The sequence below is a fragment of the Gavia stellata genome, chromosome 5 (assembly GCF_030936135.1).
Source record: "Gavia stellata isolate bGavSte3 chromosome 5, bGavSte3.hap2, whole genome shotgun sequence".
In the NCBI taxonomy this organism is placed as follows: Eukaryota; Metazoa; Chordata; class Aves; order Gaviiformes; family Gaviidae; genus Gavia; species Gavia stellata.
Genome location: NC_082598.1, coordinates 31,856,542 through 31,868,562, shown reverse-complemented (window position 1 = coordinate 31,868,562; position 12,021 = coordinate 31,856,542). Strand labels below are relative to the sequence as shown.

General features: G+C 41.1%; 1 protein-coding gene across 2 annotated transcripts in view; it reads left to right on the top strand.

Moving 5' to 3' along the window:
- DLC1 (DLC1 Rho GTPase activating protein) overlaps nt 1–10,372 on the top strand; it is a 217,748-nt gene extending 207,376 nt beyond the window's left edge. For both annotated transcript variants that reach the window (XM_059818170.1, XM_059818171.1), the window contains 9 exons: nt 10–186; nt 2,110–2,269; nt 2,512–2,710; nt 5,087–5,300; nt 5,699–5,813; nt 6,723–6,944; nt 7,640–7,857; nt 8,034–8,207; nt 8,744–10,372. In XM_059818170.1, the coding sequence (XP_059674153.1) occupies nt 10–186; nt 2,110–2,269; nt 2,512–2,710; nt 5,087–5,300; nt 5,699–5,813; nt 6,723–6,944; nt 7,640–7,857; nt 8,034–8,207; nt 8,744–8,864 (1,600 nt within the window). In that variant the 3' untranslated portion in view covers nt 8,865–10,372. The remainder of the gene's footprint in view (nt 1–9; nt 187–2,109; nt 2,270–2,511; nt 2,711–5,086; nt 5,301–5,698; nt 5,814–6,722; nt 6,945–7,639; nt 7,858–8,033; nt 8,208–8,743) is intronic.
- The last annotated feature ends 1,649 nt before the right edge of the window (nt 10,373–12,021 follow it).

Genomic DNA, 12,021 nt, shown 5'->3' with positions numbered 1-12,021 from the left:
TCTCTGCAGGCATAGGCTGAGGTGGCACAGCTTCCAGAGCTCCCACCGGCCCAGCCTCAGCTCGGCGTCGCTGCAGATCAACTGCCAGTCCGTGGCACAGATGAACCTGCTGCAGAAGTACTCTCTCCTGAAGCTGACTGCTCTCCTGGAGAAGTACACGCCTTCCAACAAGCACGGTTTCAGCTGGTAAGGGCACAGTGCCACGTGTAGGCAGGCCAACTATATGAGCACTACAGTTGCGCTTATCCTAAGCAACTTTTGGAAAGATGCAATGAATCCCTCCATCCCTCTTTTTCCATATTTGCACTTCTTCCTCCAGCCTGTGCTGACAGTGATTTGTGGTTTCCTAAGATGGGGCTAAAATCACTAACCCTTTACGTAAGTGTAATCTTATTAGGCTTGAGAAGTATGTTTGCAGGGGGCATGTGAGGGAACAAAAGCAATGAAGTAGAGGCCAGCTTTCTGAGCAGAAAGATGTCCACTATTCATAGCAAAAGAAGGACTAGTTGTTTATTGAGGCAGTTAACGAGCAGTGGCATAAACCTCAGTAGATCTTAATAGGCTTGCTTTTCTTCAGTTATTCTTAAATATTTGCATTAGTTTCTCTATATAATTATGTTATTAAATAATGTAAATTTCCTTTAGTTCTAGTGTCTCATTAGCCAAAATCTATCTCCCCTCTTTAAAGCACTATAAATCCAGTTAGCTTCCAAAAAACATGGAGGGGGAGGGAAGAAAGGTTGGGAGAATCATGGAGTTTTTTGTAGGCAGCAATTTCTGCTGTGGCCATGTGTTTGTAACCCAGTTGAATGTTTTTTGTTGGAAGAATTAAATAGAAAGCTCTTTTATTATTGTATCTGCAGTACAGCCTGTGTAACCTTCAGGATGCAAAAGACGCCATAAAATTTTTCTTCTCCCTACCACAGGCCAGCCTCCTCCCTTCCCCAGGAGTCATAGCGAGTATTTAGCTTCAGCATCAAAGTACCTCCTGTTCAAAGGCTGTTATTATGTCAGCCTTTCTAAATACAGAAGTTGTTTGTTCTGAAAGACAGAAATAAGTATTGACCAGTTATCCCTGCATGCTTCAGATTCTCAGTGGAGATCGCAATGTGTTTTTTCACATTCCATTGGCATGTTTTTTGACAAAGCAAGTATTATTCATACATATATCAATAATGCCCTAAACTTAACTATACGGCAATACAAATTGGTTCTGTTTTACTATGTAACAGATTAGTCAGCTGTAAATCTAATGCACTGTTTGTATAGCTGTACTGTATATTGAAATGTTAAATAGGTCTCCCTGTTTGCCAGTGCTACTGTGTCCTACTAGTTGTTGCACTGGACATTAGCTTCTCTCCCTGTTTAGGAAAATGATCTCAACATTTTCACATTTTAATGGCTTTTCTTTTCCCCTTCATGAAACCAATACTCTTGGGGACCTGGGGGTAAATCATTCTTTTGTATTGAGTAACTTTTTCCTTGGAGTCATAAGCAGATGGAAAGGCCTCTCATTGAAACTGGAGTGGGAGGTAGGGGTAACAACAGTTGCTGGCTGACAAGGAGGGGGGTCCCTCAAAGGGGTTGTTTATAGAGCTGAAGTTTTTAGCTGACAAACTCAAATGTATTACATCAGTTTCCTGCTGTTATGCACACTGGTGGGTGGTGGACCCAGTTTGAGGACTTTGTAGAACAAGTAGTTGACATACAAAAGCTCATTGTTCAAATGCCCATCTTTCCCGAAACCTAAAGAAGCAGTGTTATAAGGGGTCACTGACAGCAGGATTTATTTTGACTCTTTTGCAATTCAATCTGGCCCCTGCAGTTTTAGGCTGTAGCTTTTGTCCTGCTAATATTGGTGGAGTAGCACCACATTAATACTTACAGGCAGCATACTGCCCCGAATGTCAAGCATTTCTCTTAGAGAAACTCTGTTTTCTGCCCTCTCCCCCTTCCCAGCCCTGATTAGCTAATTTACACTGTCACTACTTTTCATATTACTGAAGTGTTTCACCTATTTTCACTGACTTTCTGAATTACTGCAAAATACAGAAGATAAATGGTCAACAGAGGTTTAATTTCATTTTGTCATTCCCTTTGCTTCAATAGGGCAGTACCAAAATTTATGAAAAGGATAAAGGTGCCAGATTATAAGGACCGAAATGTGTTTGGAGTACCGCTGCAAGTCAATGTCCAGCGCACAGGGCAACCTCTTCCACAGAGCATTCAGCAAGCCATGCGGTACCTCCGCAACCACTGCTTGGATCAGGTGGGTTGTGCTGTACTCTCATCCCACATGCATGCAGCACCCAAAGCCCAGCCTTCCATTAATTTTTATTGTTCCTGGGTCATACTGAAAAAAGTAGACTCAAAACAGGACAAAATAGATAATTAATGCAAGGAAAACTTTCCATGAAATTAGAACCCATATATAAGAAGCTAAAGAGCATACTTACATTTCAGATTTGCTGGACTCATTGTAAATGTACTTACCTTTCCATATATATTTAGGTTGGACTGTTTAGGAAGTCTGGAGTCAAATCCAGGATTCAGGCTTTGCGTCAAATGAATGAGAATTCAACAGACAGCGTCAACTACGAAGGCCAGTCTGCTTACGATGTAGCAGACATGTTAAAGCAATTCTTCCGTGATCTCCCTGAGCCTCTCATGACCAGCAAACTCTCTGAGACCTTCTTACAGATATACCAGTGTAAGTAGTGAGGTTTCTGTGGCAGATGGCAAATGGTCGTTTGTGTAGCAAGGGTGGAACTGTCTAATACTGCTCCTCTGGGCACTACACGTGTTGCATATGTTGGTCTTTGCCTTTCTCTAGCAAGCCGTTCTAGTTCAGGCTGCCTCATAAAGAATGGATTTTTGATGTTCTAGTTGTATAACGATTTATAGCACAAGGTCTTTTCATTTCACCTTTCTCTGTAGTTTGGGAACAAGTATAAATCCTCCATCATTTGCTATAAAGTTTCCTCTCTTCTTTGATCATACTTCATATTAGAGTTTGAAAATGAGCCACATCTGATGTGGCTAGGTAGGGAGCTGCACAAACACTATGTGAACAGAGTTTGGGGCTTTTGAGGGGATTGAAATCCACTAAATTACTGAGATTTTTTTTTTTGTAAGAGCAAGGCTGCCAAAAAAATTCTATTTTCTCATAATTCATATTCTTCTATCTTTCACCACAACTTTTGATAACAACCTTCAAGTTGAAAGCTTTTCTGTTACTGACTTGTAGCTACTTTACTGATAGGTACCATAAACAGAAAGTGCTTAGAATAAATCACATCAAAAATGGAGTTTATCAATGCATGTGAAAAGAAATAATTAATCTTTCTGAGATGGCAGGTTCAACTCCAGCAAGGGAGACATTCGCTTCTGTGAGCTAGATAAACTGAGTTCTGTATAGATGGTAATTTTGTGCTGGATCTTTCCAAACAACACGTTGTCTTTCAAAAGTTTTCTTCAACATTGTTTCATTGGGAATACTCTCACTTTATAAAATAGCAAAAGATGATTTAATTTTTGGTAACCAAAGCTTTTTGAAATATTCATGAGGGTCCAAACTGATTGATGCACCTTGCTGATCCTGTGGCTTCTCTACCTAACACCACCCAGCTCTCTCCCCCTGTATTCTTCCCATGGTAGCACAGCTACAACAGAACTTACTGCAAAAACACCTTCTTTGAGCACTTGCTGTATTTTGTGCCTTCCTTATGATGATGGTTACAAAAAGGTTACAGGAACTTCCTTCAGAGCTCTGTAGGCGGAGGTGACGGTTTAAAATAAAAACATACCATTATTAGCAGTGCAGGCATTTTTGTGTGTGTGTTTGGATTCCCAAGAAGGTTTAATGGAGGAAATTAATCAGACTCTCCACTTCTGTGCATATTAAACAGCAACTCTTTGTGGGTTTAGTGCCAGAAAAAGTTTGACAGAGCATTGCAGAAGTATCTGTTCCTTTCCTTTTCCAGGCGGTAGGTCTGAGGAATCCCCAGAGGTGGTCGGGAAGTATTATCTCTGTGTAAAGCAAAAAGCCTTAAAGCAGCTGTAAATTTTGCTTCCCTGCAAAGGACAAAATTTCCCTTTGCTTTGGTGTTATGCACCAGGCTGTGCACTGGAATTGTCCGCACATGGCTTAAATGTGTTTTGAGCTGATTGAGGGGAGAGTGTGGAAGACGGTGGATTTTTGCTTCACATTGCTTTCTAAACTCACCTGCTAGCCTTACAAAGTTGCTGAAGCCCAAAGCAAATACCAATTAAATATCTGGTTAGCCCCACATATATTATGAGACGTGCAGTGAGGGTGGTGTGGTGCTAATGTTGATATGAATGCTCCAGGACTCAGACTCTGATGTTGTCTTCAGAGATGGCTTATTGGAAATCCCTTTACAAGATGCAGATCTGGTCTGGGTTATTACATTTTTTGTTTCCTTCAAGATTGGAGGAGAGGGCCTTATATAAAGACACGTCAAATTTTTCCAATGGCTGTTTGTTGTTAGTAACCAAGGAGCTGTTTAATGGTATGGGGCTTCACAGCGTTGACTTTCTTTTTCCACCGCATGACTTTGAATGATCTGCTCAATAAAGCAACCCTCTGTGTTTGGTAAAGCACTTTCTGGATATTTTATGACATCATTGTTGAAAAGGTTTGCTAGCCAATTTATTGAATTAATTCACCTATTCTAAAATGCATTCATGTTTTGGATTTCTTTGAAAGCCAAAGAATTTCTAAATTGGCTGGACTGTGTTTGCTTGTTCACTGCCTGACTCCAGGCTTCTGTCATTTTTGTGCATCTGCGGGAGCATGTAGCTGTTGAAATTAAATCTAAAATTAACTCTGGCCTAGGCACAACTTCTTGCTTGCATTTCTTGTGAGGCAGGAAATAGCTGAGGGTAGTTAAACTAGTGGGTTAAAAAAAAATTCCTTCATGTTTCCTACAAATGGTATGCATCCTGAAGGAAATCACTTCAAACTCGAGTCAAATATTTGAAGCTGGAGTTTGCTTTGGGATGTATTCATGCTGTGTGTGTGGAAAATCAATGGACTGATGAGAGAATTACTAATATTATGCAGATGTGCCAAAGGATCAGCGTCTCCAGGCTATCAAGGCTGCCATTATGCTTTTACCCGATGAGAACAGGGAGGTCCTCCAGATTCTTCTCTATTTCCTGAGTGATGTCACAGCTGCAGTGAAGGAAAACCAGATGACACCAACAAACCTGGCCGTCTGCTTAGCACCTTCCCTCTTCCACTTAAACACGCTCAAAAGAGAGAATTCTTCCCCAAGGTACGTCTCTGGGGAGCAGGGCTCATTGCTGCTGGTGCCGTAGCACCGCTAGCGGTGATGTGCTACAGGCACAGTCTAGCACTGACCCTACCAGTTGTGATCACCTCGGACACCTCAGAGGGCAACGGGTGTAGAGCAGTTATGGGATCCTACCTTTTGTTAGAGATTTGTTCAAATACAAGCAAATTCTTAAGAAGGAAGAAACAGTGTGGATTCCAAAGAAAAAGTTTAGAGAGAGTAGCAAGAGAAGACGGTAACACCATGCCAAGATTTGGTCCCAGGCAGCACTGCTCTAACTCACCAGCAGAATTGGGAACCGTACTGTTTTCTTACCAAGCATCTCTCTTGCTCTGCATTAAATAACTGGATGTGTGTGTGTGCTTTTATCCCCTGTGAAGGGTGATGCAAAGAAAACCAAGCCTGGGAAAACCCGATCAGAAAGACCTAAATGAAAATCTGGCTGCAACCCAAGGGCTAGCTCATATGATCGCTGAATGCAAGAAGCTCTTTCAGGTAAAACACCTATTTGCAAAACCGATGGGTGGAATATTGGCCAACATGGCTAATACATCTGCTGTGTAATGGAAAGCTAGGAATGTTTCTTTATTGTAAAAACGTTTAATACATGATAAACAGCTTTTTTAAAAACTTTGCATCCTGATCTGGGTGCATACATGAATTAGAAGCGGTGCCAGAAGAAAAGAGTTGTTTTGTTGGCACTGGCGCTCAAAAGTCATGAGGCAGTTGTGGGGTTTGGGACATTTTTGTTACATCCAAGCTGCATTTGAAGTATGTTTTCAAGCTTTTATTGTGCAGCCATCAGGGTCTGTGAACTTCAGCTCTAATTAAAAAGCAAGAAGCTTTTTCCAGGAATTTCAGTGCTTGTTTTATACTTAAATTCCCAAGAGTTAGCAAGACTAGGCCACAAAAGCGTCCTGGAACGTGACACTGTCAAACCGTAGGTTGAAGGGTCTGTAGGAACTAAAGCATGCTCCCTCTAGGGCCCGGGCTGGAGAACCAGACAAGTCTTGAGTCCTGGTTTCCCTCACTGTCATCAAATCTTTTCAGAGCCCTCAACTGAAGACATGCCTGTCTCTTTTCTTGCGGCTGACAACTGATCCCTCCTTCCTTCAGTCTGCAGGATAAACTGCTGTGGGAATGGATCTGAGTTGTGTAGCAAAGAGGGATACTCCACAGAAAAAAATAAGACACCCCATAAATGAGAGACTAATTTGAGTTAAATCAGTGTCACATACTTAATTTTGGCATTTCTTCACATTGAGTGCTTGACCTGACACATACGCGCCCCACCACTTACAAAACCAGTGTACCCATCTTTCTGTGGCTATCAGGCTGCTAGACTAACTCTGTGATTTGGGGAGGGAGCTGCAGGAGGATGATTTCACCCTTGTCACCCCTCAGATACCTGAAGAAATGAGCAGGGGCCGGAACTCGTACACGGAGCAGGACCTGCGTCCCCTCAGCCTGGAGGAGCTCCGGGGCGGCAGCAGCACCACCGAGCCCTCCGACTACCACTGCTACCTCCAGGACTGCGTGGATGACTTGCTCAAAGAGATGAAGGAGAAGTTTAAAGGCTGGGTCAGCTGCTCCACCTCAGAACAAGCAGAGCTGGCCTACAAGAAGGTATGAACCCTGTCACCCACTCCACAGCTCTAGTTCTTAGCTCATCTTCTCTAATATAAGCAGGCTTTTGACATAGGATATTACAGAAGGTTCAGTGCACATCTTTACTTTGCAGATAAATTTAAGAAGAAAACCCTTAAGCTTTTGACATAGTTGCACACTGTCTAAAAACAACATGTCTTTCAGCAGTAGTTAGCTAACATGCACTGATTTGTGTTCTTCTGTTTATCCTGCCCAGGAATGTTCGCTGTATTGCATTTACATGCCTTCGCTCACATGTGCAAAGCCTTAACAGGCTGAGTGAAGCCTCCAAGCACTGTCACTATGCAGGCAGTAGGAGAGGAGTTTCTCAGCTCTAATCTTTTACAGCTCAGAGCTAGCACAGGGAGAAGTGTTTCAATTAGATTTAAGATATTTAAAAAATAAACTTGGAAAATTAGGATATTTTTCTGTGGCATCACGATTTAATAGTGGCCCATATTGGAGAAGATAACTGTAACTTAAAAATAATTTGGAAGTCGGCATGCAGATGCCTTTGGCTGTGAGGAAAGCAACTAGTCTGAGCTTATGACGAGCTTAGTACAACATATACATATGTGTGTGTGTATTTAATTTGCTGTATTTAGCCAACACTAAAATAGAAAAGAAAGTGTAAAGAAGAGTAAAACTGAGGACTCTGTGCTGATTTTCCCCAGGTATGCGAAGGTCCCCCACTCCGGTTATGGAAAACTACCATTGAAATCCCAGCTATGCCAGAGGACGTTTTAAATCGTTTACTTAAAGAGCAGCATCTTTGGGATGAAGATCTTATAGATTCAAAAGTAATCGAACCTTTGGATAGCCAGACAGATATATACCAGTATGTCCAGAACAGCATGGCACCTCACCCAGCCAGGGACTTCGTAGTCTTAAGGTAAGACTTCTATATGCGATGGTGTTTATTTCCTACATATATTGCAACCTTACCCACAATTTCTGTATAACGTAAGTTCTATAGGTAAATATCTATTTGTGCATAATTTGAAGGCTTATTAGATGTTTGAATTACTGTTTGTCAAAGATAAGACTTTTTTTCTTCTTTTTTCTTAGAACATGGAGGACAAACTTCCCTAAAGGAGCTTGCGTGCTTCTGGCAACCTCAGTGGACCATGACCGTGCTCCAGTGGCAGGTGTTAGAGTCAATGTGCTTCTGTCTAGGTATCTGATTGAGCCCTGCGGGTCAGGAAAATCTAAACTCACCTACATGTGCAGAATTGATTTAAGGTATGAATTTCCACTTTCTCCTTCTGTGGTGGTAAATTTTCTTGATAGCTTCTGTGTACTCAGTGCAAAATTTAGACGGTTCACCAGGATTTAGCTTGACCAGAAGTACATAATTCTCAAAGGCATGCACACAGGTCTCTGAGATGTCACAGAAAATTGGCTTCAGTGCACATCTAACAGCAGGTGTGGTTTGTTGCATTAGAAGCCTCCAGTATGTGCTCCACCATAGTTGTTAGTATATAATCCCACGCCTTTGTCTGACAGATGTATTTGGATGCAAGGACATGTTAATTTTAATAGTAAGTTAGTAAAGAGGACCAAGTTCTCACAAAACTTCTCGTAACTTTTCCTCACTGCGGCAAACTTGGTTTTGAGCAAGACTATATATTAGTAAGGCTGCGCTGAGCGATAAGCAGTAATAAGGAGGTTTCCTAGTCGGGCATTTAACCGTCTAAGTATGTATTTGATTCTGACTAAGAAAATGCATGCAAAGTTACTGGTACCTACTTCATCATTACTTTTTCTCCACCCATCAGGGGCCACATGCCAGAGTGGTACACCAAGTCTTTTGGACACTTGTGTGCTTCTGAAGTCGTTAAGATACGAGACTCTTTCAGTCATCAGAGTCTTGAGAGCAAGGAAGTAAAATCCAGGTGACTACTGAAGAGGAACAGCCATGCGCTCCACACCTCAGCAACGTAGACATTACCCAAAACTGAGGTTCGTCCGCTGCAGATGGGACTAGTGTACCATCTGCAAGTCATGTCATGAAGGGATGACAGCATGAGAACTTGACTGTGAGCATTACTATAGGACTGTGGCCATACCATACACTTTAAAGCTGCTTCCTGTCTGTGTAAGGTCTATAGTGTAGGCCTCGACTGGAATACATAGGAGGACTGTGCAAAAAAAAGAAAAAAAAGTATTGTACTGTTAGATGGTTTGAATTGCTTCTGAGAAGCAAAATTCTTTAAATGCAAAATATATTATGAAATATGGTGAAGGCTCATCATTCCCATGTGAAATACTTAGCTTTATGTACATACCCATATCATTTTATTTGTAGCGCGTTGAGGGACTGGTGTATCCACTGGAATAGTTGGTACTCTTCAATGTGTTCTCACTGAGATAAGCAAAGAAAGGTTTGCACAGAGATTAAAGTGTGAATGAGTGTGTTAATGGTTGAAAGGATAGAAGAAGTCGAACTTGAAATGTGTCTGGTACACTGATAGGCAACCAGAATGGATTTTAGTATGCTGGATACAGTTCAACCTAGAATGGGACTCCCCTGTGGACCAGGAGTAGCCATCCTTCCCATGTGCCAGTTCTGCATTTTCCTCAGCACTAACCTTGTTAAAAACCCTAAGCAGATGCTACAAGAGGCTTGCTCCGATTACTGTCCACTCCTTATCCAGATGATCTTTTAGGAGTGATTAGCAATTCTATAGCAATTTTAAGTAAATATACTTTTGAGCAACAGAGCAGCTTAGAAATGAAATGACTATGCAATGGTGAAGAGAGCCAGTAATGTCAATTGTTAATTTGCCAAAAAATGTTTGTTGCTTTCACTCCTACCTGCATTAACTCTAAGTGTTTTAATGAGCTTTTATATATTTTACTGTATTTTAACGGCTCAAAAGGAAAAAGTCAACACTGGAGTTGCGGTGCCGGGAGGTGGCAGGACTCCTGCAGTAGCAGGTGGGGTGAGGTGGTTAGGAAGAGTCGCACAAACTCTCTCCCTTTCACTCCCTCCTTTGCCCGTTTTCCTAAAAGCTGCACGTTAACACAAACAGAATCTGGATGTGAGCAATTTGGAGGGTTATATTTGGGGGCAGAGAGGAAGGTGGGGTTTTGTCTTGGGTTTTGTTGGGTTTTAAATCCTTTGGGATATTCCTCCTTCCTTGAGAATCAACTTGTATGAACTGTAGGAAGTCTTGAGGTCCTCTGGAAAGGTGTCTTTCTGTGGGTTTTACTGTAAAGGTAAAGATTTGCTTTCAAGGTGCAGTATTAAGTGATAAATGTAGTTTGTGGCTAGGGTATGAATGAGTTGCAAGATGGAATTTTGACTGAGACTTTGTTACCATTGTCAGTATTATTTTAAGCTTTTTGATGAAGATTTTTTTTTTTATTATGGCAAATAATGTAGTACTTCCAGTAACAATGGTCCTCATGAGTAGGAAAACCTTGTATATTCTTCTACATCAAACACTTTTGAATTTGTAAAATTGTATGTTGTACATACCATTCTATTGTAAACATGTATACTTGCCCACAGTGTACTGTCAAACATAGATAAAGCATGAGAAAGATTATTTAAAATATACCTGTATTTATACCTCAGATATTCTTTTTGGGTTTTTGTACCTCAAGTATGTTTTCTATTGTAAATGTGCTTTACATGACTATGATCTACATGAGAGAAAGGAAAATGTTTAACTTGCTATAGATGTCTGTACAGAATATACTCAATAAGTGCACTATTAAATGTTTAAAATTGGAGAAGCATAATGATTTTTATTTTATTCTGCATTCTTCCTTCCGCTCTCATGCCCAGAGGCAGAGGCATTTTTCTTACCACCAGTTCTTTACATACTGCTACCAACTGCGTAGCCACCCCTGCCCTCTCCCGGGCCAGTATTTTTAGCATTTTTAAAGGCAGGTACCAAAGCAAGTTCAAAACTTTTGGAAGACAAGCCTTCATGATGTCAGACAGCTGGACAGAAATACTCCCCAGCCAATAGCTTCACACATTTAAAAGTAAGAAGAAACCTCTGTTTTGCTGCTGTCTTGTGGAAAGGTGCTCTTGAATTTAACAGGGAGCAAAGCAAACTCCTACTTGATAGGCAGCTCTATGCAATGCTGAAAAATAATTCACCGCTTTCCTATTTTCTATGGGGAGAACGAGGGCATGATGAGTTGTGGAGTCATAGGTTCGCTTTAAAAAATGCTAGTGTGAAAGTAATTGGAGAAAATTAAAGCACATGCAGCAGTGAAACGAAGCCAAAGAGAAGGCCAGGAGGATAAACAAACAACTGACTAAGGTGAAGAACGAAGCCAAAGACAGCTGTTAATTCAAGCAACTTTTAAAAGTTTTTAAAGTCTTAGCCAACAGAAATATAATTTGGGCATCTGAAAGAGAATTTTGATTTGTGAGGCTTGTCTGACAGAGTAGCTGGAAGGAGGCCTGCTGCCTTTCAGTTACCAACATCATCGTATTCTTTCTCTGCCTGAGCATCCCAAAGTCTTGATCACTATCGCTTCCCACTATGGTCCCCAGGGAGCAGTGAGGAATGCTGCTTCTCAGTCTGGCAAAAGCAAACCTCTTGCTGTCGTGGTACTAATTCTCACACACCAAAGAGTCTTTTAGAGAACCTTTCTGATAAGGGACTGTCCTTTGTTTGACTCTTAATAGGATCTTTTTTCTTCCCAAGTCAATACTAAAAATAAAACACCTGCACAATTTTAAAAAAACCCAACAGGTTTGTTCACAGTTTGGGGCCCTTGGAACAAGCAGAGTTAGAGCTAATTTATTTTTATCTGTAATGATGGTTTTGTTTATATTTTTAAGCACACTAATGCCCAACAGACTCCTCAGGTCCTTCAAGGATTTACTCTGCATTTTGTTTAAAGTGCATTTAAGTTACTTTCAAATCAGCATTTCCCTAAATATTTCTAAAACTTGCATTAATTTTGACTCTTCTAAATACCCTCAAGCTCCTGAATGTTTGTTTTCTTGGCATCTTCATTTGCAGGTGTCCATGTTGTAGCTGGGCAATAGAATTCAAGTTTCCATGTCTGTGTTTCTTGTCAGGTG